This window comes from Nycticebus coucang, chromosome 6 (genome assembly GCF_027406575.1).
Source record: "Nycticebus coucang isolate mNycCou1 chromosome 6, mNycCou1.pri, whole genome shotgun sequence".
In the NCBI taxonomy this organism is placed as follows: Eukaryota; Metazoa; Chordata; class Mammalia; order Primates; family Lorisidae; genus Nycticebus; species Nycticebus coucang.
Window position 1 is genome coordinate 122831501 of NC_069785.1, and position 27511 is coordinate 122859011.

Genomic DNA, 27511 nt, shown 5'->3' on the forward strand with positions numbered 1-27511 from the left:
ACCTGCACAACTTGCTACAACCGGCTGCCGTGCCCCACCCTCAGAGTTTGTGGTTCATGGCAGGGGTAAGTCCCCAAAATTTGCATTTGTGACAAACCTCATGTGATGCTGACCACACCTTGAGAACCATTGATTTAGACCAGACTTAGGCGCAGTCAGATTCAAGTTTGACTTTTGTAAAGCAGTACTACCTCAAAGGTGATGTAGTATTCTTTCTTCAGGAGATACATAGTATATAGTTGTCTCTTTTATGCATGTGATGGTAGCAAACTTTGATGGTCAATGCTGAGATCCAATCAGGTGTTGCAAAATGCTGATATTTACCAGCTAGACTGTGTCTAGGCAAACACCCTCATCTACCAAATGGCTACTCACTGAAATAGTCCATACAGGAAAGATTAGTTTAGAAGCAAGGATGTCCAAATATATAACCTCATGGGCCTCACATGAATTGTTTGAAGCTTGTTTTGTTCATTTGTGGTGCCAGTTATCATGAAAATTATGCATGGACCTTTTCTTTTCTTGCTCATCAGCTTTGATTAGTGTTTGTGTATTTAATGCATGGCTCAAGACAACTCGTCCTCCAATATGCAGCAGAAAAAAAAGAGATTGGACAAAGAACATGATAAATTAGTTCACTAGTATCTTCCAATAAGAGATTTTTTGTGGCTCAAGCGGCTAAGGCACCAGCCACATACACCTGAGCTAGCGGGTTCGAATCCAGCCCGGGCCCACCAAACAACAATGACGGCTGTAACCAAAAAATAGCCAAGCGTTGTGGCGGACGCCTATAGTCCCAGATGCTTGGGAGGCGGAGGCAGGAGAATCACTTGAGCCCAGGAGTTGGAGGTTGCTGTGAGCTGTGATGGCACAGCACTCTACCCAGGGTGACAGCTTGAGGCTCTGTCTCAAAAAAAAAAAAAAGAGAGAGATTTTTTTGTTTGTTCTTAGTGTCCTTGTGACATTATGACACAATGACACAGCATTAAATATAGTTGATGTGGGGCAGCACCTGTGGCTCAATGAGTAGGGCGCTGGCCCCATATATCGAGGGTGGTGAGTTCGAACCCGGCCTGGCCAAACTGCAACAAAAATATAGCCGGGCATTGTGGCTGGTGCTACTCGGGAGGCTGAGGCAAGAGAATCGCTTAAGCCCAAGAGTTTGAGGTTGCTGTGAGGTGTGACGCCACAACACTCTACCCAGGGCGACACAGTGAGACTCTGTCTCAAAAAAATAATAAATAAATAAATAAAGTTAAATATCCAGGCTCAGAAGTGAATCTATTCTTTATACACTCAATTCTCAATTAGTCAAACTTTACTGATGAATTCATAAGTAGGAAAGGACCCAGACATACCAGATTTTGGATTAATAATGACAAACCAGATACATATTTATCTCTCTTATCTCCTAAAAACCTAATAAAATGAGCGCAGTGGCTCGTACCTGTAATTCTAGCACTCTGGGAGGTTGAGGCAGGTGGATTGTCTGAGCTCACAAGCTCGAGACCAGCCTGAGCAAGAGTAAGACTCCATCTCTATTAAAAATAGAAAAAACTGGCTGGGTGTTTCTGGAGGGCACCTGTAGTCCCAGCTACTCAGGAGGCTGAGGCAAGAAGATTGCTTGAGTCCAAGAGGTTGAGGTTGCTGTGAGCTGTAATGCCACAGCACTCTACACAGGACAACCAAGTAAGACTTTGCCTCAAAAAATTTTTTTAATTTAATTTAAAAAACAAGAATAAAATGGCATGTACCCATGAAAGACAAGGGAATAAAGTTAACAGCAGATAAGAAATGGAACAAAAGTTTGGAAGCTGAAACATAAGTGAATGAGTGATAAATGAATTAGCATTACAAAAAACTAAATTCTTCCAATAAAATAAAAGAAATAAAATGCTCTTCAACTCAGTCATTGAGGTCAGCATAATTCTGAGACAAAAAATGAGGTAAAGACACTATAAGAAAGAAATTCCAACCCTACTTCGTTCAGGAAGATAAAGGTGAAAGTCCTAAACAGAATATTAGTGAATTGAAGGCTGGGCCCCAGTGGCTCATGCCTGAATTCGTAAGTAGGACAGGACGTACCAGATTTTGGATTAAAAATGACAAACTGAATACACAAAGGTTTATCTCTTTTAGCTCCTGAAAACCTGCTGAAATGGCACGTACTGGTTGAGCGTATTGTCTCATGCCTGTAATCCCAGCACTCTAGGAGGCCAAGGATTGCTTGAGCTCAGGAGATCGAGACCAGCCTGAGCAAGAGCGAGACTCCATCTCTAAAAATGGCCAGGTGTTATGGTGGGTATCTGTAGTCCCAGCTACTTAAGAAGTTGAGGAAGAGAATCAGTGAAACCCAAGAGTTTGAGGTTGCTGTGAGCTATGACACCACGGCACTCTGCCAAGGGCAACAAAGTGAGACTACCAGATGTGAGCCACCATCCCCAGCCTGTTATGTCATTTAGATAAAAATCAAATTCATTAATTCTCTTTTTTTTTTTTTTTTGAGACAGAGTTTCACTGTGTCGCCCTAGGTAGAGTACCGTGGCATCACAGCTCACCGCAACCTTAAACTCTTGGGCTTAAGTGATTCTCTTGCCTCAGGCTCCCAAGTAGCTGGGACTACAGGCACCCGCCACAACACCCAGCTGTTGTTTAGCTGTTCAGACCAGGTTCAAACCTGCCAACCTTGGTATATGTGGCTGGAGATATAACTACTGTGCTATGGGCACCAAGCCTCTTTTTTTTTTTGAGACAGAGTCTTACTCTGCTACCCGCCAAGGTTAGAGTACTGTGGCATCATAGCTCACAGCAACCTCAGACTCCTGGGTTCAAGTGGCCCTCCTGCCTTAGTCTCCTGAATAGCTGGGACTACAAGTGCCCACCACAACACTCAGCTAATTTTTTTCTATTTTTAGTAGAGATTGTGTCTCTCTCTTGCTCAGGCTGGTCTCCCAAACTCCTGACCTCAAGGGATTCTCCCACCTCAGCCTCCCAGACTTCTAGGATAGCAGGCGTGAGCCACTGCACCCTGCTGTACAAACTAATTCTTAGTTGATTTTTATTTTTATTTTATTTTATTTATTTATTTTGTTGTTTTTGTTCTTGTTTTTGGCTGGGGCTGGGTTTGAACCCACCACCTCCGGCATATAGGGTCAGTGCCCTACTCTTTTGAGCCACAGGTGCCGCCCCAAATTCTTAGTTTTTTTTTTTTTTTTAGAGACAAAGTTTCACTTTATCACCCTCGGTAGAGTGCTACGGCATCACAGCTTACAGCAACCTCCAACTCCTGGGTTTAGGCGATTCTCTTGCCTCAGCCTCCCAAGTAGCTGGGACTACAGGCGCCTGCCACAACGCCCGGCTATTTTTTTGTTGCAATTTGGCCGGGGCTGGGCTTGAACCCACCACCCTCGGTATACGGGGCCGGCACCCTACTCACTGAGCCACAGGCCCAGTGTTAACAAAGATGTGATGAAATAGTTAACCGTCATACTGTGTGAGTATGAACTGCCACTCCCCACAGTATCATTCACTACTTTGGGAAAGAGCAGTTTGATAACATTTGTCTAAATTTTAACCACATGTATCCTTTGATCCAGCAATCTCCTCTTGAAGCTTATCCTGCAGATAGCCTTGTTCAAAAAGATACGTGCTTGGGTGTTTGTTGCAGCCTTGGGGTTTGGAGAGGTGGAGAATTGTTAAACGGATATAGAGTTTCCATTTTGAAAGATGGAAAAAGTTCTGGAGATTGCACCACCTTGTGAGTGTCCTTAAAACTTACGTTATTTGAACTTACGTTATTTGGGCTCGGCGCCTGTAGCTCAGCGGCTAAGGTGCCAGCCACATACGCCAGAGCTGGCAGGTTCGATCCCAGCCCGGGCCCGCCAAACAACAATGACAATGACAACCAAAAAATAGCCAGGTTGTGGGCACCTAGAGTCCCAAATACTTGGGAGGCTGAGACAGGAGAATCCCTTGAGCCCAAGAGTTGGAGGTTGCTGTGATACCATGGCACTCTACCAAGGGCGACATAGTGAGACTCTGTCTCAAAAAAGAAACACTTATGTTATTTGTATTTTCCCACAAATTTTTTATTAAAAATATCAATCCTGGCTCTGGGCCTATAGCACAGTGCTTACGGCACCAGCCACATACACCGAGGCTGGTGGGTTCGAAACTGGCCCAGGCCAGCTAAACAACAATGACAACTACAACAAGAAAATAGCCAGGCATTGTGGCAGGCGCCTGTAGTTCCAGCTCCTTGAGAGGCTGAGGCAAAAGAATCCCTTAAGCCCAAGAGTTAGAGGTTGCTGTGAGCTGTGATGCCATGGCCTCTGCCAAGGGCAACACAGTGAGACTCTGTCTCAAAAAAAAAAAAATAAAACAATCCCAGAGGGGGAAAAATGGGGCCAACCACTTAGGGACTGCAAGTTTGCTAGAACCTGAGAGGACAGAGAAGTCATTAGGAAGCCATAAGACAACCGGGTTAAGCGGAATGCCAACAAACAGTAAGCTTCAGGCTGGTCGGTTGGGAGGCGTGTGAGGCAGGTTGAGTGAGGACAAAGTTCACAGGAGCAGAGACACCTTGTTTCAGGAGCACTGATTCCCCAGTTACTGCCTTGACCTGTTCCCTTTGGGAGGAACCTAGAAACTAGGTTCTGTGAACCCAGGTTGGAAGAATGCTGTAAGCAGCATGCTTCACAGAGATGGCATTGTTCCCTGGAAGGCATTTTGGAAACGTGTACGGTTATTTTTGTGGGATGCTAAAGTCAGTTCGTGGTTGGGGGCTGGAAGTGCTAGCCCTCTGCAGCACAGTGGAAAAGTTTGGCAAAATATAAAATTGTCTTACATCCCACCCAACTTTCAAATGGCCCATGGGACATAGAAGGAACTAAAAAAATTTTTTTTTTTTTTGTAGAGACAGAGTCTCACTTTACTGCCCTCGGTAGAGTGCCGTGGCGTCACACGGCTCACAGCAACTTCCAACTCTTGGGCTTATGTGATTCTCTTGCCTCAGCCTCCCGAGCAGCTGGGACTACAGGCACCCACCACAACACCTGGCTATTTTTTTGTTGCAGTTTGGCCGGGGCTGGGTTTGAACCCACCACCCTCAGTATGTGGGGCCGGCGCCCTGCCCACTGAGCCACAGGCGCCGCCCAGAACTGAAAATTTTAAATTTTGTAATATCTGATCCTAGACCCTAGCTCTGTATTTCACAGTATTTTCTGCATGGCTTTAATATACATTGAATTTTATATTGCATACAGGACTGTAACTATCTTATAATTTAAAAGACAATTATTTTGTGCAGAACTTTACCAATAATTATTCACCATTTTGGAAAATGCATTAGAGCAGTATTTGAGTCACTGCAAAAATGAATGGTCTGTATTTGAAGCTGACAGTTTGATTATACATGCATAGACAAGGATCTGATTCTTACTGTCTTCTAATGTAATCATACGAAAGGATTTATTTTATCACACAGTTCTTTCCTTGTATCTTTTTCTCTCTCTTTTTTTTTAGAGACAGAGTCTCAGTCTGTCCCCCTAGGTAGAGTGCCATGGCGTCAGAGCTCACAGCAACCTCAAACTCTTGGGCTTACGCTAGCCTCTTGCCTCAGCCCACCACAGTGTCCGCCCAACTAGTTTTTCCATTTTTAGTAGAGATAGGGTCTTACTCTTGCTCAGGCTGATCTCCAACTCTAGAATCTCAAGGGATCCACCCTCTCAGAGTGCTAGGACTGCAGGCAAGAGCCACCACCTGGGCCCTGTATTTCTTCTTTACATAAAGCATTGTATTAATTTGGAGGAAAATTGTGGATACAGGTGGGTTTTATTAATATTGTCTATGATTGCCTTTCAGCCTAGTAAAGGGGATGTTACAAAACACTTGCTATACAAAGCAGCATCTGTCTTATGAGTTGAAAAGCACCATGTTACACTGGGATGGCCAGTTGTTGTTCTAGGTGGTGCCATCTCAATGACTGGGAACTATTTGGTACTGGAAGGGAAAAGACCTCAAGCTAAGGAGAGAACCTGGGAATCACAACATGAACAATAGGAAAGCAAGCACGAAATAAAAATAATATTTTTATTATTTACACGCAGATAATAAAAATACATGTGCATTAGATTCATACCTATTTGAAAATTAGCATCCATTATTCTTTCCTTTAAAAATACTTGTCTTTAGGGCGGCGCCTGTGGCTCAGCGAGTAGGGCGCCAGCCCCATATGCCGAGGGTGGCGGGTTCAAACCCAGCCCCGGCCAAACTGCAACAACAACAGCAAAAAAAAAAAACTTGTCTTTAACTAGTTATACAGAAAATTTCAAACATGTAGAAAAGTATAGGAAGAAAATTTATATTGTTTTATTTATATTCACTTGCTATCTTTGTAGGAATTTTGCTGTAGCTTTTTTTGCAGCCATTTTCCTAAATACATATTCACGTTTTTCATGTTACAGTTTATGAAGTGCAGTTCTGTCTTTTTTATATTGTTAAATTGAATTGATTTGGGAATTTTGTTTAGATTTCACTTGTAAATTCCTTTTAGGTCTGTAACTGTATAAGAACTATAAGTAGAATAGGTGCATGTATAATTTTATGTATCTAGCGTTAAAAAAAGAATTCCCGGGCGGCGCCTGTGGCTCAGTGAGTAGGGCGCCAGCCCCATATGCCGGAGGTGGCAGGTTCAAACCCAGCCCCAGCCAAAAACTGGAAAAAAAAAAAAAAAAGAATTCCCATGAAATCTTCATATCTTCTCCAACCAAAGCCCAATCTTCTGCTCTCCTTCACTGTTAAACTTCTCAAAAAAGTTGTCTACTTTCTGCCTCTACCTCCTTACTTCTCATTTATGCCTATTTTTTTTTTTTACTAAAGACATAGTTTTTAAAAATCAATTTGAGGAAGGCTAAGAAAGAAGAAACAAAAACAAAACCCAAACCCTGCCCTCTCCTTCTGTTCTGTCTTCTTTCACTTGAACACTGTTTTATAGTCCTTTTCCTGTGTATGTATCTGTGTGTATGTGTTTGTGCATTTATTTGCTGAAGTATGATTTACATACAGTACAGTGCACTCTTTTACGTATACACTTTAATAATTTTTTCTCTTGGGACAGAGTCTTAAGCTGTCACCCTGGGTAGAGTGCCGTGGCATCACAGCTCACAGCAACGTCAAACCCTTAGGCTTAAGCAATTCTCTTGCCTCAGCCTCCCAAGTAACTGGGACTACAAGCACCTGCCACAACGCCCAGCTATTTTTATTTTTGGTTACAGTCGTCATTGTTGTTTGGCAGGCCTGGGCTGGATTCAAACCCACCAGTTCTGGGTGTGTGTGGCTGGCACCCTAGACACTGAGCTACAGGCACCAAGCCACAGTTTAACAATTTTAACAAATATATACATGCAGGTAACCACCACGCGAGCTCAGATAGAGAACATTTCCATCACCCCCAAAAGTTCCCTAAAGGCTCTTTGCAATCAATCTTCCACTTACCTCCAGCCCCAAGCAGCCAATATTCTTTCTGTCACCATAAATTAAATGTTGCTGCTGTAGAGTGTCATATAAAAGGATACATCCATGTACAGCACGTATTATTTTTTGTGTAGTTTCTTTTGCTTAAAACGAAGCTTTTGACAATCACCTATATTGTATGCATCAGTAGTTTGCTCCTTTCTATTGCTTAGCAGTATTTTATTATATGAATATACTACAATTTATTTAGTCATTTATCTATTGTTGGACATTTGGGCTGTTTTCAGGTTTGGGCCATTATGATAAAAACGGCTGTGAACACTCACATACCTCTTTTTGTGGATACGTGTTTTCCATTCTCTTCTGTAGAAAACTAGGTATAATGTGGCTGAGTCATGATGGAAGAGTATGCTAACTTTATAAGAAACTGCCAGTTTTTCCATTTTTTTTTAATTTAAATTATTTATTTATTTATTTTATTTTTTATTTTTACAGACAGTTTTTCTATTTCTAATGGTGGTACCTTTCCACACTCCCACCAGTAATGTATAAAAGTTACAGTTGCTAGCCGGGCGTTGTGGCGGGCACCTGTAGTCCCAGCTACTCGGGAGGCTGAGGCAGGAGAATCGCCTAAGCCCAGGAATTGGAGGTTGCTGTGAGCTGTATGATGCCACGGCACTCTACCGAGGGCAATAAAGTGAAACTCTGTCTCTACAAAAAAAAAAAAAAAGTTACAGTTGCTCCATGTCCCCACTAACACTTACTATTATCAGTCATCCTAATTTTAGCCATACTAGTGGGTATATAGTGGTGTCTCACTATGTGTATTTCCATGATAATTAATAATGTTAAGACTATTTTCACGTGCTTAGTGGCCACTTATGTGTCACTCTATGGAGAGTGACAAAGTAATACCCTGTCTCAAAAAAATACAAAACACATGTAATACATGAAAGCAAGAATACATCACACCCAAAGTGGATTTATTCCAGGAACATAAGGTTAGCTTAACATTAGAACATCAAACAATATCATTTGCTAACAGCATAAAGTAGAAATATCATTGATTTTCTTAATAGGTACAGAAAAATGTGTTTAATAAGTTTGAGTGTTTATGATAAAACTTAGCCAGGAATGGAATGGAACTTCCTTAATGTAATAAAAAATATTTATGAAAAGAAGGTGAAAGGAGAAAACTTATAGCAAGCATCATACTTAATAATAGAATAAGATAAAGATTCACATTTTGTCATTTCTGCCCAACATTTTGAGGTCCTGGCCTACAGTGTAAGGCAAGACAAAAAAATTAAAGCGTAAGGATTGGGAAGATTCTCAGATAATGTGATTGTGCATGTAAGGATGCAAAATAATTTTAAGATAAATTATGAGAATAACTATATGAATGATTTGTTACGGGATATTTGAGAGAGTTTGAATAGAGGACAAGAACCTTAGCAGTGATACAGAATAAAGAATTTATTTTAAAGGTTTGATATTACATAACTTTGAGCTATTAAATTGTTATGCAACTGGTGCTGACCTTGTACTTCAGGACAAGCAATTAGGAAGGAAAAATGGACATGTAGTAGAGAAAAGAAAGGACAGCCAGAACCCATAAGGATCAGTCTGGAGCCTATTTATCACTCTCTCACCAGAACCCGCGTTGGCCTTATTCAATCTCCAGGCCTCCAACTTCACTGCCATGGATGACGTGCCATGGAACCACCGTCACAGTTGACCCACTATTTGAAGAAACTGAAGGAAAAGATCTGAAGGAAAAGAACCCAGGGAGCTGTGGATCTAGCCGCTGCTCATATCAAGCCCTCACTTGAACTGTAAAAAGTCCTGACCTACATCCATCTGTAGAGAGTCAGCATGGCAACTGTTTTACTCTTGCCTTCCAAACTTGAGACAGTCTTCTGTGGTGGTGAGCCCTATCCAGAAATCATTACACGCGATGTACAAAATTTCAATTTATTTTTACACATTCGTATCCAATAGGAAATGAAAAAATTTTAATATAATCTATAATATCATCTAAACGATGATATGTCTAGGCCCAATTCTAAGAAAAGATACGAAAACAATTCTACACAGAAAGCTATAATTTTTTTTTTTTTTTTTTTGGTACAGAAGGTACTTGCTTGTTGCCCAGGCTGGTCATGAACTTCTGGCCTCAGCCTCGCAAAATGCTGGGATTACAGGTGTGAGCACCTGGTCACTATAAGACATTTTTGAAAGACATTTCAAATAAATGGAAGTTCTATTAATAATAACCATGTACCATGGTGGAATAGCAGACTCAGTATTGGAATGTCAATTTTCCCCCAACTGATCTCCAAATCCAATACAATTCTAATAACAATTTCACCTTTTCTTTTTTTTGAGACAGAGTCTCACTATGTCACCCGCAGTAGAGTGGTGTGGCATCACAGCTCACAGCAACCTCGAACTCTTCGGCTTAAGCAATTCTCTTGCCACAGCCTCCCAAGTAGCTGGGACTACAGGTGCCTGCCACAACGCCTGTCTACATTTTGTTGCAGTTTTTTTTTTTTTTTTTTAGAGACAGAGTCTCACTTTGTCACCCTCTGTAGAGTGCGATGACATCACAGCTCACAGCAACCTCCAGCTCTTGGGCTTAGACGATTCTCTTGCCTCAGCCTCCTGAGTAGCTGGGACTACAGGCACCTGCCACAATGCCTGGCTACGATTTCACCTTTTCTTAATTAATGGACTCTGCCAAGCTGATTCTAAATGTAAGTAGAAATGCAAGAGACTGAAAAATGGCCAAGGTACTGAAGAAGAATGGAAGGAAGGAGAAAGGGAGGGAGACAGAGTGGAAGGAGAAGGAAGAGAAGAAAAGGAGGAAGAGGACTTTTTCTACTGAATATCAAGACTTTTTATAAGTCCATGATAATTAAGATAGTGTAACATTATCACGAGGATAGATGAATAGACCAATTTAATAGAACAGAGATGCTAGAAACAGACCTATACATAGACGAACGCTTGACTGTGTTTTCAATAAATGGTACCCATCAATTGGATATTTCTTTGAAAAAAACATTAACATTGAACTTCACATCACACAAAAAAGTTAGTTCCAGGAAGTTTGTGGACCTAAACATGAAGGTCAAAACAATAAAATTCCTGGAGGATAATACAGAATATTACTTTCATGAACTTGTAAAGGAAAAAAACATATTGAACAGGACTCAAAATATACTAACTATAGAATAAAGGATGGATAAATTGGATAACTTTAAAATTAGAAACTTCTTTTCACCAAAAGCCACCCCTATGAGAGTGAAAAGCCAGACTGGGAGAACATAATTATACTGTAAGTAAGTGACACAGGGTTAATATTACAAACATTTTAAGAACTCCTTCACATTATAAGAGAAGTAGCAAGCAGTCTAATAGAAAAATGAACAAGAAACTTGAACAGGCTCATCATGAAAAAGGATACTGAAATGTTCAAAATTAGGTAAAAAGCCACTTCATCCCACTAGTCACCAGGGAAAGAAAAATTGTGACCCCAATGTGAAATCGCTATATACCTACAAAGATAGCTGAAGTTAAAAAGACTGAAAATACCAAGTACCAGCAATGATGTGGAACCGGAATTCTCACACATTAATAAAAATAATATGAGTGGTACAAACGCCTTGGAAAAAAGTTTGTTATTTTCTACTAAAGTTGAACACAGGTATACTATATGACCCAGCAACACCTCTCCTAAGCACATATCGAGTGTCACTGTTTATAATAGCCCCAAACTGGAATAAATCGTGGGGGCATACTCATTTAGCAGAACACCGCACATTATACAGAAATGAACATAAGTGAACCACAGCTACATGTAACAACATAAGAGTTTCATAATGTTGATCAAAAGACATCAAACAGTGTGATTAGTGGCTTGGTTTATATAAAATTCACACAAGAGACAAAAGGAAATTACAGTGTTTAGAGACGCTCTAAAATGACAGTGTTTAATGCAGATGCAGTTGGTGGCCTGGTCCACCCCCGTCACCTGGTCAGCGCATTCATCTCCCCGTTTCTGTGAGTGTTGACTGCTAATAGCCTCACAGCAACTCTTTGCCTGAGACTTGCCCTCCACTGACAGGTAGCCATCTTATCCAGAAATGTCTCCCAAGACATCCTTCAACCAGTGACTGACAGATTTGGGAATATAAAAGTTCAGCCTCCTGGCTTGGTAGCTCAAGCAACTAGGGCGCCAGCCACATGCACCGGAACTGGCTGGTTCGAATCCAGCCTGGGCCTGCCAAACAACGACAACTACAACCAAAAAATAGCTGGGTGTTGTGCCAGACGCCTGTAGTCCCAGCTACTTGGGAGGCTGAGGCAAGAGAATCGCTTAGGCCCAAGAGTTTGAGGTTGCTGTGAGCTGTGATGGCACAGCACTCTACCCAGGGCGACACTTGAGAGTCTGTCTCAAAAGAGAAAAAAAAGTTCAGCCTCCTGCCTCAAGGGAGACAACTCAGAGGAGGCATTCTTGCTCCAGAGCTCCTCCTGGAGATCAGATTGAGGCTAGACTTCAGCTGAACCCACATTTTGAACTACTCCTCTCCTAAAGTGCCATCCATTGCCATTCTTGCTCTTTTATAGAATTTACCAGGGCACTTCCTTACCACATCACTTGAACAAAAATTGCCATCTCAAGCTCTGCTGCTGGGGGACCAGTTCTAAAATCGTTGGTATCAGAAAGCAGTCCTAAAAAGCAGATTTCAGGATGGGATTCTGGAGTTGAACAGCAGATGGCGATGAAGAGCCTGTCAACAGTGGTAGATGGAAAGGAATACACTTGCTTATCCAGTGTTCTGGCATGTAAGAAGTTCAGATAAATACTAACTATGAAGATTATGAACCAAGCACACAGTGGTACGCCTGTGGTCCCAGCTACTCAGGAGGCTGAGGCAGGAGGATTGCTTGAGCCCAGGAGTTTAAGGCTAGCCTGGATAACAGACCCTCATCTCAAAAAGAAACAAACACAAAAAGGAATAAAAGGATTGTGAAATTGGGTGGCCATTGGTTAGAACCACTGATGTGTTGGAGAAAAATGACCAGCTCAGATCAGTTAATCACTGAGTCAGATGGCAGCATGGGAAGAGGACCTTTTCTCCTGCAGCCAGAGGGCAGACTAAGCTCAGGAATCGGGGTTTTTTTGTTTTTTGGGGTTTTTGGTTTTTTGAGACAGAATCTCAGTTTCCCTGGGTTTGAGTACCGTGGCTTTATTGCTCACAATAAACTCAAACTCCTGGGCTCACGCGATCCTCTTGTCTCAGCCTCCTGAGTAGCTGGGACTAGAGGTGCCCACCACAACGCTCAACTATTTTTAGAGACAGGGCTGTCTCGCTGTTGCTCAGGCTGATCTCGAAGTTGTGAACTCAAGTGATCCACCAGCCTCAGCCTCCCAGAATGCTAGGATTACAGGCATGAACCATCACACCTGACCTTTCAGGCACAGGTCTTAATTGTAAAAGCAGAAGAATTTCAGAGAAGGATGGATTCTCAGCTTAGGCACATTGCTTATGTCAAAGTCAGGGCCATGAGAGGGTGAAAATAGGATCTGAGACTGAGAAAATGTGATTGATACCCTTAAACTTGCAGATTAACACTCCGGGAGGCTGAGGCAGGCAGATTGCCTGAGCTCACAGGTTAGAGACCAATCTGAGGTAGAGCAAGACCCCTTCTCTAAATAGCCTGGAGTAGTGGCAGGTGCCTGTAGCCCCAGCTACTTGGGAGGCTGAGGTAAGAGAATCACTTGAGCCAAGAGTCTGAGGTTGCTGTGAGCTATAAGGCTATAGCACTCTACTCAGGGGCAACAAAATGAGACTGTCTCACCAAAAAAAAAAAAAAAAAAATGGCGGAATAACCTGAAGCCTCTGGGTCTGTGGACTTGGCCACTTCTTCAGAAACCTCATGAAAGGAGGTGCCTTACCAGACACCATGAGTCTGCCTCAGCATCTGCCCCACGTCCCTTCTTGCCATCAGTCAATTACTAGAATCAAATACCAAGGTCACCCAACTGAGAAAGTGCTAAGGCTGATAAAAGAAGACAGACATTAATATGCCAAGTCAGTTGCAGAACCTGGCTCATATGTGGAGACAAGAACTGGGAAAATTTGCCTGCAAGTGATACGCAAATTGAGTGGGGTAGAATATAAGGCTCCAAAGAGGGGGCTTTGTGTCGTGACACAGGATTTAGCCCCTAGTATGGACCCTGAGAGATTGATTTAATATGCTGCTAGGAAAGCTCTTTCAAGTTGGCAAAACTGTTGGCCCACGTGAAACAGAGAGTCGTAATTGCTGTGGCAGACTACAGAGAAAGGATTGAAATGGCTCACAGGAGGGACCAGAATGAATCATGTCAAATGACTTGGCCAGTGAACATCAACCAGCCTCTATCCTCAGCCAGCCAGCACTGAAACGATGTGGTCATGAATGTGGCAGCTATTGCTATGGTGGCAATGGTGGAAGCTCTCCCTGGGCACAGCAGCATGGGCTCCCACTGGAGCTGACCTAGCTAGTGCCATTGCCAAAACAGAGTCCAGTGCTAAGCCCCTGATCTGGCATCGTCCCTGGGAGGAAACCAACCAGTCACTTCTTGGCAAGTGAATTATCCTGGGCCCTTTCCAAAACAAACCTTGAAAGGGCTCAATTTGTTTGACAGGAAAAATCAATTCATTTGATATATTCTAAGTGTGAAGTTGATTTTCTTACTCACAATGCCCCAGCTAGCCCGATGATCCAGGAGTTCACATGCTGTCTGATCCATCGTCATTGGGTCTTCCACAGCACCGCAGCAGACCATGGGACCGACTTTATCACAAAGGTGTGTCAATGGACAGATGACCATGAGATCACCTGGTCCTATCATATACCACATCACCCTGAAACTGCCATCACAATGCATTAGTAGTGTCTTTGAAGACATAACTAAGGTATCAACTTAGAAGTGACACCTTGCTGGGATTGGGCACAATCCTTCAAGACATCGTATACATCTTAAACTAATGACCACTTTATGGTACTGTGTCCCCAAGAGGTAGAATATATGTGTTAGGAAGTAGGAGTGCTACAGATGTATAGGAAGGGTCAGGAAACCAGGACTTACAGGTTGAATCCAGCCTGACAACTTACTTTGTAAATAAAGTTTTATTGAAACATGCACACACAAAAAAGGAAGTGGGAGTGCCCATGCTTACCACTACTCCCAGTGACCCACTTAGGAAACCTGTGCTTCCCATCCTCGGAACTCTGGGCTCTGAGTTTCTAGAGGCTATGGTTTTCAGGGGCAGAATGTTTCTACCATAGAACACGGGCAAGAGTCCTACTAAACATTAAGCCTCACCACGGCCAAGAAAAGACTATTCCTTCTCCCAACAGAGGGAATCTTTTCTTATCTGATGATAAGGAAGAAGGCAGGGCTGCAGAGAGATGGTGCAATACAGATAGACTCCAAGACCTCCCTGGGGCATCTCCTACCAATTTTTTTTTGCCCCAGGGCAGGCAACTGTTGTTACTACCTTTTCTTTCTTTCTTTTTTTTTTTTATTGTGGGGGATTCATTGAGGGTACATGAAACCAGGTTTTACTGATAGCATTTGTTAAGTAAAGTCCCTCTTACAATTGTGTCTTGCCCCCAAGAGGTGTGTCGCACACCAAGACCCTTTCCCCCTTCCCTCTCTCTCCTCTTCCTTTACCCCATCCCATCCCTCCTTCTCTCTCTCTAATCTCCCCTTTCCCTACCCCCACCCTGTACTAGGTCATTAATTGTCCTCATACAAGATCGAATACATAGGATTCATGCTTCTCCATTCTTGGAGAAGCAATGCTTTACTGACAATAATGTGTTCCACTTCCATCCAGGTTAATACAAAGGCTGTAAAGTCTCCATCTTTTTTAATGGCTGAATAGTATTCCATGGTGTACATATACCACAGCTTGTTAATCCATTCCTGGGTTGGTGGGCATTTAGGCTGTATCCACATTTTGGTAATGGTAAATTGAGCTGCAATAAACAGTCTAGTGCAAGTGTTCTTATGACAAAAGGATTTTTTTCCTTATGGGTAAATGCCCAGTAATGGGATTGCAGGATCAAATGGGAAGTCTAGCTTGAGTGCTTTGAGGGTTCTCCATACTTCCTTCCAAAAAGGTTGTGTTAGTTTTCAGTCCCACCAGCAGTGTAAAAGTGTTCCTTTACCTCCACATCACGCCAGCATCTGCAGTTTTGAGATTTTGTGGTCCACCATTCAATTTTAATGGTAAACGGACAAGTGCAACAGCCTCAGCCTGAAACTGCCAAGCTGACCAGGGGCTCAGACTCCTCAAGCTGTGCCTTCCCTTTGGTCAGAGAGATACTAGCTGGCATTGGGAGCCATCCAGAATGGGTAAAAAGGAGGCAGATTGGATGCCCAGATGGATCCCCAGAACAGCAGCGGCAATGGGCCTGTAATTTGTCCCTCTAACTTTCCTTTTATAAGCTCCTCTGGGAAAAGAGAGCCACGAGATTCCTGAAAAGGCTACTCAAGGATGTGGTGAAATTAATTTTTTTTTATTTTCTTTTTTTGAAAGAGAAAGAAAGAAACCGAGGCAGGGTGCAGTGGCTCATGCCTAGGTTGCCCTGGGTAGATTGCTGTGGCCTCATCGTAGCTCACAGTGACCTCAGACTCTTGATCTTAAGTGACTCTCTTGCCTCAGCCTCCCCAAGTAGCTGGGACTACAGGTGCCTGCCACAACACCTAGCTAGGGTTTTCTATTTAAGAATAGAAAGAACAATAGTGAGACCCCAGCTCTCCTCCGTAGGAGATGGGGTCCCACTCTTGCTCAGGGTGGTCTCAAACTCCTGATGACCATTTGATTAATGCTTGCTTAAAAATCAAGGCTCTGTCAATTTGCACTCACACCAGCCGACTTTGACTCCACCACTCGTTACCTCTCCAACATGAGTCCTGTGTTCTTAAATATTTTTGTAAAGTTGATAGGCCAAAACAATGGCGCTTCTCATCTCAAGCCAATGTGTATTTTCAAACTCACACAGCTTTTTTTTTATATTTTTTTTGTAGAGACAGAGTCTCACTTTATGGCCCTCAGTAGAGTGCCGTGGCCTCACACAGCTCACAGCAACCTCCAACTCCTAGGCTCAAGCGATTCTCTTGCCTCGGCCTCCTGAGTAGCTGGGACTACAGGCGCCCGCCACAACGCCCAGCTATTTTTTGGTTGCAGTTTGGCCGGGGCCGGGCTTGAACCCACCACCCTCGGTATATGGGGCCGGTGCCCTACTGACTGAGCCACAGGCGCCGCCCACTCACACAGCTTTTATTTCCAAGATGGTCGTATCCTGCTCCTCCAGGCCAGCCACACCATAAAGAAAGCAAATATTTCAGTGCTCCTCTCTCTTCCTGTCATAGCTTACCAGGTGGGGGGCAGTCATAGGGAGGGGTGTCTGAGAAAGGAGCCCCCAATGTAGAGGTATGTTGCGCATGGCCTGGGCTGCTAATTGCCAGGTATTTTGGCATCTTCAGGTTTCATCAGAATCCTCTTGCTTGTCCTTATAGGAAGGCTGTGGGGCCCAGCTCTCCTCAGCCAGGTGGAGGCCTGTGCCTTGAACGTTTCCCAGAGAGGTAGAACCCACAGGCCCAGAGGCCTCCCGACACTTCCTGTGTGGGGTTCAGAAACCCGCCTCCCCTCCCAGCCTCTGGTGCCTGCTTCAGAAAATGGTGAGTCTCCCTCTCATGAAGACCCCTTTTTTCATCCTAACATTGTTCACAATGGCCCCAGGGTGCTTCTCTCCAGCAGATGTTTTTAAAAAGTCTTCTGATTTCTTTTTTCAGAAGTAATAAACTGACTTATCTCCGCCATCTTAGTAGAGAAACGTCCGGTGAGAGGAAGATGCAGTGGGGCACTCTCTGGAAAGTTCTGGGACTCTGCCTCCTAACAGGTGAGTGAAAACGGGCGGTGGGTGTTTCCAGACCACTGTAAAGCTCATAGTCTTACCTGCCCAGTGACACCAAGGAGCCTCAATTTAATAGATCTAAGGAACTGTTTGTGCTACGTTAGCTTGGGAAATTAGAGCCAGAGGCTAACTAAAAAGATTTGTCACAGGTGCTCAGGAACAGTGTTTCAGGAGCAGAGAAAAGCAGTTGGGATGATCCTATCTACTGACCAAATTCTGTTGGTGAATTTACCCAGCCCTTAAGAACTAACAGAAAAGAGTTTAGAAGAGGAAATTCCACTCCTTGTTTTGGGAAGACCAGATAGTTGAACCTAAACACTGCACAGGGTACATATAGCAAGTTTATATGTGTTAAGGGATTTAATTCTTACTTCCACCTTGGAAAGAAGGTGTTATATCTCCGATTGTACAAGTGAAGAAATGGATACTCAAAAGAGTTAAACTGGAACTGTCAACAAGGCCTGTGCTCAGAATGGCTGCATCCCATGAGGCAAAATGGCTCATGAAGGGTTTATTTCAAAAACCTAGCAAATGATGGCCTGGCTCAGTGGCTCACACCTGTAATCCCAGCACTCTGGGAGGCCACGGCAGGTGGATTGCTTGAGCTCAGGAGTCCAAGACCAGCCTAAGCAAGAGCAAAACCCAATCTTTAAAAGTAGCCAGGCCTTGTGGCGGGCACCTGTAGTAACTAGGACCTGTAGTCCAGAGAAGCTGAGGCAAGAGAATCACTTGAGCCCAAGAGTTTGAGGTTCCTGTGAGCTGTGCTGCCAGGGCACTCTACCGAGGGCAACAAAGTGAGACCCTGTCTCAAAAATAAAAACAACCACTAGCAAATGCTGTCACAGCTGGGGCCCGTATCTCAGAACTGGGGCTCTGATGCCTTCACTGCCTGCTTCATCTTGGATTTCTGAACTTGAATGTGCACACGAATCACCAGGGGTTCTTGTTAAAATGCAGCTTCTGTTTCAGGAGGCCTGGACTTGGGACTGAGATTCCATATGTCTAATAAGTTCTCAAGGTTATTAATTTTCTACTGGTCCAAGGAATACATTGAGTAGCAGGGGCAGGCTATGACTTCTGCAATGAATGGCCAGGCATTTTCTTAGAGGCCTAAGGTATAAAATACGCTTTTTTAATTTTTTTAAATAGAGAAAGAGAGACAGGAAGAATACCAAAGTTCTAAGCACCCTGAGAAATTTGGCATCTTAAGAACGTAGCCCATCTGCTCTGGGGATAGGATACTAGGAAGTGTGTCTCATGCGTTGTAGAGGTAGAAAATGTTCGGGCAATGTTGGAGAAACTGGTCTTTGTAATGAATCCAAGTTATCGCTGGCTGAGGGGATTCTGGAGGGCCCCGAGGAAATGTGATCAAGCTCTTCAAAGCACAGGCTCTCGCTGATAAATAATCAGCGTTTCAAATATTTCCATCCCAGTATCAAGCAGAAAACAAGTGGAAAAATTGAACCATCAGACAAGCAGGAGCTAGAGGTGGAACAAGAATTGTTTGTGCCCAGCCAAGAGCTTGTTTTTCTTCCACAAAGGCCAACTTGCAAAATGGAGGCATAGGTGCAAAATTCTCCAATCACCCAAACAAGAAGTCCTAACGTTTTCTGACTTCTGCTTCTGACTTTTGGATACATATTCATATTGAATGCTAGCTGCTTTCTGGCTCTATTTCCTGCCAAAATGCTCAGGAACCTCTTGTCAATACCCAGCAGTTAAATGTCACTTTTGGGGGGTATAGAAATGTCTATAATTAACCATGGTTGACAAGGACTTTAGATGTCACATCCTCAGACTGGAACACAGCCATTTTTCTCTTTGGAATTGAAGGAACCCACGATATTTGCTAACTTTTTAAAATTATTATTCTTTATTTTCTAGTTGGTGCACGGGGGCAGGAAGGTAAGATCTGTTTTCTTTCTTTCTTATAAAATCAGTCCAGCATTCTTGATATTTACAAGTGGCACTTTCTCTAGGCCTCTCCTAGAACGTCCACAGAGACCAGTAAAAGGGATTTCTCCCATCTCTTCCTTTGCCTCTTCCTCTTCAGTTTAGAGATATTTCTAGACTGAAACAGAGATCGTCAGATAGCAAGTCTTAATTCTTCAAAAGAAAAATTGAGACTGTTAAATGAAGTTGAAAAGGCCAACCATTCTCATTTGTTTTCATTTCATATTTGATGTGAGATTTTGTAAAGGCAAAAATGCATGCACAGGGTTGCTCTGAACAAGCCTCTGGGGAAATATTTGGGTACATATTCAGAATCATACATCTGACTATTCTGAATACATGTGTTCATGTGTGTGCACATGCATGAATGTGTCTGGTCTGGACTTATTTCCTCAACCACAGCAGTAAAGTCAGGAGTGTTAGAACACTGGAAGCCTCTCTACTCAACCAGCTCTTCCAAACTGAGTAAGCCGATGTTGGATTCAAATGCAACCACGGTTCTTAGTCTGCATTCCGCTGCATGGCCTAATTTGTAGTGTCCTTAGGAGCCATGTTTATAAATAGCTATCAGATATTTAACATAGGAGATAAGGCCCCAAACAGCTTTTCATATATAGCCAAGAAAATGTGAAGATCCATCATTTCCATTAAGGTTGAGGGAAGAGTTCCCTAACCCAGGGAGGAGGGTCTGATCTGAGTTGCTGATGGAAACATTATTAATGGCTTCATATCATTTCCTTTTCAGAAAATGAAGAAACTGGTAAGAGGATTTTCACTGTATATGACCTCTGTTCAAATGTAGAACAATGAATCTTAAATTCAGTTGATTTTTTTAAAAACGTGGAACAAAATGATTTATAGAGGACAACCACAGTAATAAGCCCCGAGAATAAGAACTATTAAAGGGAAAACGCAGCTGTCTTTCAAGGGAATCTGTATGACATGTGGCTACATTTGTTGCTAATGTCATGTCTGGTCATAGCTTTGCATGTATGTATCCCTGAGCATCAGTGAGGAAGGGTCACATGCTCGGGGATGTAGGCGCGAGTCGGAGCTACCAGGCACTGCTGTGTAAACCATGAGATCCTCCAAGGCAGAGACAGCGTCTCATTTACCTATTCCAAGGTCTGGCAGGTATTAGGTGTTCAATGAGCATGTTTTGAATGAACAAATGAATGAACCATATGACTGTATTGCTAATTCTCCCCTCAAGAAGCTGATGGTCTTGCGTGAGAGACAGTTGATAATACAAATACAGTCATTTATTTTTATTTTTATTTTTTTTGTAGGGCCACTTTATGGCCCTCGGTACAGTGCCGTGGCCTCACACAGCTCACAGCAACCTCCAACTCCTGGGCTTAAGCGATTCTCTTGCCTCAGCCTCCCGAGTAGCTGGGACTAAAGGCGCCCACCACAACGCCCGGCTATTTTTTTGGTTGCAGTTCGGCCAGGGCCGGGTTTGAACCTACCACCCTCGGTATATGGGGCCAGCGCCTTACCGACTGAGCCACAGGCACCGCCCCCCACATACAGTCATTTTAAAAGAAAATGTTACATGCTAGGATATGCGTAGATACTGAGCAAAATGAAGGATAGAGGAGCAGCCAAGTCTACTGAGTGTAGGTGAAAAAGGGACTCCTGAGAGAGGTGATTCTTGAGCTGAGTCTTTTTTTTTTTTTATGCAGTTTTTGCCAAGGCCGGGTTTGAACCCGCCACCTCCAGTATATGGGGCCAGCACCCTGCACCCTATGCCTTTGAGCCACAGGCGCCACCCTGAGTCTTTTTTTTTTTTTTAATTGCTGTTTGGCCCGGGCTGGGTTGGATCCCGCCACCTTCGGTATATGGGGCTAGCGCCCTACTCACTGAGCCACAGGCGCCGCCCTTTAAGATTTAAGCCAAGTCTTAAAGGATGAGCTTATACTTTAGGGAAGAATATTTTAGGCAAAACTTATAAAGTAAGGTTAAGAGTCTAACCCTAAAGCCAGACTTTAGAATCCTGGCTCAACTTTCTGCTTACGGAGCACCCTTGAATAATTTACTTAACTTCTCTATGCCATAGGGTCATGAAATAACAAAGTTTCCTAGACTGTGAGGTTGCTATGAGGATTGAATGAATAATTTGCTTAAGATGTTTAGAACATTATCTGATGTGGAAGGTAGTAGGTAAATTTTAGCTATTATATGGAAAGGATGCTCACTACAGATAATAAACACTAAAGTTTATTTTTATTTCTATTACTGCTTTTTGAGACAGAGTCTCACTTTGTCAATCTCCATAGAGTGCTGTGGCATCACAGCTCACAGCAACCTCGAACTATTGGGCTTAAGTAATTCTCTTTCCTCAGCCTCCCAAGTAGCTGGGACTACAGGCGCCTGCCACAACGCCCAGCTAGTTTTAGATCGTTCTGGCTCAGACTGGTCTCGAACCTGTGAGCTCAGGCGATCCGCTTGCCTCGGCCTCCCAGAGTGCTAGGATTACAGCCCCACTCAAATTTATTGAGTGTGTATATTTTAGATATTGCTATAAATATTTTACCTGAATTTCTTCCCTATTCTACAGATAAGGAAGGAAGTGTCGAACAGTCCCATCACAGAGACACAAATTTAGATTTGTATGATACTGAAGCTCATTTTCCTAAACAATATGAAATACCATCTCTGGATGTGTGTAAAATCTTTGTGGGCATACTTATTTCTTTTTGTTGTTGTTGTTGCAGTTTGGCCAGGGCTGGGTTTGAACCTGCCACCCTCGGTATATGGGGCCGGCGCCCTACTCGCTAAGCCACAGGCGCCGCCCGGGCACACTTATTTCTTTTTTTTTTTTTTTTTTGGTAGAGGCAGAGTCTCACTTCATGGCCCTCGGTAGAGTGCCATGGCATCACACAGCTCACAGCAACCTCCAACTCCTGGGCTTAAGCGATTCTCTTGCCTCAGCCTCCCGAGTAGCTGGGACCACAGGCGCCCGCCACAACGCCCGGCTATTTTATGGTTGCAGTTCGGCCGGGGCCGGGTTTGAACCCGCCACCCTCGGTATATGGGGCCGGCGCCCTACCGACTGAGCCACAGGCGCCGCCCAGGGCACACTTATTTCTAAGCACAGACATCTGGGTCCCATGTGAGCATAAGTCTAAGCTCTCCTACTAAATTTATGCCAGTTAAAGTTGTAAGCAATTTTCATTACATTCCTTTTCCCAAACGAACCCACCAAACAGAGTATAATGTCTATTTACTTTTAAATTATTTGATTTATGATCTCTAGTGTATTTAACATATCTAAGAAACATCAGTGTTGAAAAATTATTTGTAAGTCAAAATAATATCAAATATCTATTGTCATTATACTCAACTGCCAATTATTAGCAAATGGAAAACCCAGACAATAATTTGTTTGCATTCTGTTCGGTTGTGGCCAGGGGGCAATTGCCTGAGCAAGTGGGTCAAAGCTCAGTTCTGATCTCCATGGTAGCAGGACCCCAAGAAGAAACAGAGAAAAGGAAGTGACAACTTTCTTGAGCACATGCATGGTGTCTCTGAGCACCATCCCCTCTCCTCCCTTCCAGCATGGAAGAGCCACGAGTTTTCCAGGGAACAAAGATAGACCCCCAGCCCTACCTCCCAAGGCAAAACTAACTACTGTGGGGCATTTGGCTAGATCCTCAGATGGCATTAATGAATTACAAGTAGATTTCATTTGTCCATACCAATGGCCCCTTCCTCTGCTCCCTCTGACAAAAATAACTGAACGGTGATTGTGTTCAAAGATAATATAAAGCACTTTGATTGGAAGAACAATTTTCTCAAAATCTGCAAGGTGTTTCATATCATTTAAAGGCTGTAACAGAGGAAATTATGTGAAATAAGAAGATGTTTGTTCTCTATCATGAAGGACTCTGTTAGGTATAGAAAGAATTTCTGAACAATGAGAAATAGGTAAGCCCAAGAATAAGAGATTCAGTGGTTTAGAGGTCTTTATCTCTGAAAAGGCCCTTTCACATCTATCTGGAATATGGTTCTGGCTAATGCAAGAGGGTGAGCCTGAAGACTTCTAGAAGTTTTCAGCTTTAAAGTTTTAAGACTTTCTGAACTTCAGAAGGTGTGGGTCTAGGAGTATATGCTGGTATAGTCTCAATTTAATGTATCTGAGTTACATTGAATTTGAGCTAAGTTATATCTGTGAGATAAATCTCATGGCTAAGTATTATACATACTTTACTTGCAAGACTTGGGGGTTCCTAAATGATGAGATCCTCATTGGGAATTCTTGGGGGCAATGTCTAGTTCCCCTTGAAAAATTTTACCTACAGTATATGTACACCATGGAATATTATGCAGCCTTAAAGAAAGATGGAGACTTTACCTCTTTCATGTTTACATGGATGGAGCTGGAACATATTCTTCTTAGTAAAGTATCTCAAGAATGGAAGAAAAAGTATCCAATGTACTCAGCCCTACTATGAAACTAATTTATGGCTTTCATATGAAAGCTATAACAGAGGGAGGGGAGGGGAGGAGGAGGATGGGCGGAGGGAGGGTAATTGGTGGGACCACACCTACAGTGCATCTTACAAGGGTACGTGTGAAACTTAGTAAATGTAGAATATAAATGTCTTAACACAATAACTAAGAAAATGCCAGGAAGGCTATGTTAACCAGTGTGATGAAAATGTGTCAAACGGTCTATAAAACCAGTGTATGGTGCCCCATGATAGCATTAATGTACACAGCTATGATTTAATAATAAATAAAAAAAAGAAAAGAAAAATTTTACCTACAATTTAAACTTAAACCAAGATATTTTCTTACCTCTCTTTCCTTTTTTCATTTCTAGGTTCTTTCACAGAGAGACGTGAGTGTATCAGTCTTTTGTTTATGCCCTGTCTGAGGATGCAGATGGGTGGGTACAGGAGGAAGAACTGATGGAGAGAGATGAACCCTAAGACCTGAGAACCTCCCAAGTTTACGTGGTCATCCCCCATTTTCAGGAAGTTTCCACATAGGGACTGTTATGAGTACTAATGTTCATCCTCCCCTTTCCAAGGCCCCATGTCCTTGCCTAACCCCTGAAGCCACCTTCCAAAACATTATCTAGTTTCCCTTTCCCCTGCATGTCCCCTTTCCACACCCTCCAGCCGGTAGAACTCCCTTCTGACCAGCAAATCTAAGACCTGCGTGACAGATGTCTTCCTGCATTTGGTTGGTTCTTTTGTCACCAATTTGCCTTTTCTGAAAATTTCCTGGTTTCTCCCTTCAATTTCTCTTCTTTCTCTCCCATTCCCCAGCATATAAAGTCTCCATCTCAGGAACCATGGTAACAGTGACCTGCCCTCTGGACCCTGGAAATGAAATAAATTGGGAAAGAAACAACCAAGAATTAAAGGATCATAAAAATCAGGAAGAACTATTACTGGATAATTTTGCAGAAATGGAAGGCAGTGGCTATTATGCTTGCTATACAGGCAAAAAGGAGGATATAAGCCACTATCTCTACCTGAGAGCAAGAGGTAACACTGTGTAGAGAAAGGGCAGCAGGAGGCCCATTAGGGAGGACCATCCCAAAACAGCATTCTCTGTGATGTCCCGCAGCCCAACTCATAGTCCCCTGGCATCTTTGTGCTTCCTCCTCCACTCAATCCCAGGACTCTCTGATGCCACAGAGCATCAGTATTTCCAGGACCATAAATAAAACACCAACTTGGGTCTATCTGGGTAACCTCAGCCTCTGCTAGATCTAAAACAGCAACTTCCCAAGAGACAGAATTGGGTCATTTGCATTATATCACACCCAGAATTACAGCACACCAAAATGTGAGTTTATCAGATGTGATATCTAGAGATAAATTCTTCAGAAGCATTTACAAAAATATCCTCAAAACTATGATAATAAAACACCATAAACTAAAGCGTAATGATAGAATAATAATGATAGCTAACATGTAGCGAGGGCTTATTGCAGTGAGTGCTCTGTTCAAAATAATTACTAGGGAATTTTTTCGTGTAATTCTCTCAACAACCATATGAGTTATTTTATTCCCATTCTGTAGAGGAAGAAACAGAGGCTTTGTGAGTTGAAAACACGTTTCCCAAATTGCTGGGATTTGAACCCCTAACCACCACACTTTGCTTGTTACTGTTATAAGCGTATTAAAAGGGAGGGCTCTGGCCGTGGCAAGCGTGTAAGTAAGGGGAGAATGGCCTTCATTGTTCCTTCCTGATCTCCAGTGTCCTTCTGTCTTCTTTTCTCAGTGGATTTCTCTTTTCGCCCCCATTCCCCCACAGTGTGTGAGAACTGCATGGAGGTGGATGTGATGGCCGTGGCCACAATTGTTATAGTCGACGTCTGCATCACTCTGGGTTTGATGATGCTTGTTTATTACTGGAGCAAGAATACAAAGGCTAAGGCCAAACCTGTGACTCGAGGCATGGGTGCTGGAGGCAGGCCCAGGGGTAAGACTGGAATTAGATAAAAGGAGATTCCTGCCAAGGGGGCCATTCAGCCTGGGCCAGGATGGGCAGCAAGTCCAGACTAAGTCAAAACAGCTCCTGCAGGGCATCTCTGGTGATGCCAAGATCTCCAAAGAGGAGTTCAAATCTCAGATCACTTCTCTCCTTCCAGCCTAGAATAGAGTTAAAAAGTTTGTGTACGTGATGGGCTTCCTCAAATGCCTGTCAGTGTCTGCCTTAATCAGATCCATCCCCAAGTTGTGGGAAGAGAGACTTTGAGATGTTTGTTCCTTCCTTTCCCCATGGAAAGAAACAACTGGAGAGCCTTGAGCTGAGGAAAGTCACAAAATGATGAGAAAAGCCTGGGGGTCCTTAGAGATGGGATGAAGAAGAGAGAAGAGAAAGGGTGGCTGAACGAAAAAGGGAGTAGAGAACAGAAAGACTTGCCATCCTCAGATGGGGTCTCAGTGGCCCAGTCAGTGCTGCAAGATTGGTGTTCCTTCATGGAAACAAAGACTTTTCCTTTCCCTCCCTCTGCAGGACAAAACAAGGAGAGACCACCTCCTGTTCCTAACCCAGACTACGAGGTAACAGGGGATAGAGTGGGCCAGGAAGGGAAGGGGACAGTGGGACTGTCCATCTTGCCTGCCAGATACTTCAAAGCCCCATACTCAGGGCTCCCACAGCAACTCACCATATGCCCAACTCTGCCTCTTCTAAGGTAGAACAGGACCACCTCAAGGCAACACATTTCCTACAACAAGGAGAAGTGGGGGGTTGGGGAAGACACACACCTCTTTTTCTGGCTTATTCATTATCTGGGATATAGCCATAGAGAGCACCAAATTCTAGCACAATATATACAAGGCTGATCGTCCACCAGAAGCACCAGTATAGTTATACCAGTTATTAAAACATGTCATTAGTGGCCAGGTATTGTGGTTCATCCTTATAATCCTAACATTCTGGGAGGCTGAGGCCAGAGGACTGCTTGAGCTCAGGAGTTTGAGACCAGCCTAAGCAAAGTGAGACCCCATCTCTGCTAAAACTAGAAAAATTAGCCAGGCATGGTGGTGGGCATCTGTATTCCAGGTACTTGGGAGGCTGAGGCAGGAGGATCACTTGAGCCCAAGAGTTTGAGGTTACTGTGAGTTAGGCTGAGACCATGGCACTTTAGCCTGGGCAACAGAGTAAGATTATGTCTCAAAAACATTTATTTATTTCATTAGTAAATAGCCTCAAGCTTTTCCCACCCCAACCCACCCTAATATACACATACACACACAGATCTAGACATCACACCCCGTCCCCACGGGGCTGCCTCTTGATTTGGGGCAACTAGAATTAATGCCTGACACAGCAGTGTGGGCACTACCAACTATTAACATTTTGAATATCACACCTAGATAAACCCAAGAAATATTTATCGGGCACAGCCAAGCATGTCGTGTTTGTTTAGCATTAGTGACTTTTTTAACCCTAACTAAAACCCTGAGAGGTGGGTCTCTAGAGACCCATTTTTGAGATGGGAAGGCTGAGGCTCACAGAAGGAGGTGACTGGCTCAAATCTCCTATCCATCTGTATCAAGCTAGAATTGGACCCCAGCACCTGACTCCAAGTCCAAAGTTCTCTCTGCTGCACTAAAGCTAGATCTTCAGCGCC

General features: G+C 43.3%; 1 protein-coding gene across 3 annotated transcripts in view; it reads left to right on the top strand.

Moving 5' to 3' along the window:
* The window catches only part of LOC128587788 (T-cell surface glycoprotein CD3 epsilon chain), a 59596-nt gene that overhangs the window by 31806 nt on the left and 279 nt on the right, over positions 1 to 27511 (top strand). For all 3 annotated transcript variants that reach the window (XM_053594153.1, XM_053594151.1, XM_053594152.1), the window contains 8 exons: positions 17024 to 17218; positions 17333 to 17439; positions 19339 to 19359; positions 20153 to 20167; positions 24236 to 24253; positions 24687 to 24908; positions 25684 to 25851; positions 26389 to 26435. In XM_053594153.1, the coding sequence (XP_053450128.1) occupies positions 17391 to 17439; positions 19339 to 19359; positions 20153 to 20167; positions 24236 to 24253; positions 24687 to 24908; positions 25684 to 25851; positions 26389 to 26435 (540 nt within the window). In that variant the 5' untranslated portion in view covers positions 17024 to 17218; positions 17333 to 17390. The remainder of the gene's footprint in view (positions 1 to 17023; positions 17219 to 17332; positions 17440 to 19338; positions 19360 to 20152; positions 20168 to 24235; positions 24254 to 24686; positions 24909 to 25683; positions 25852 to 26388; positions 26436 to 27511) is intronic.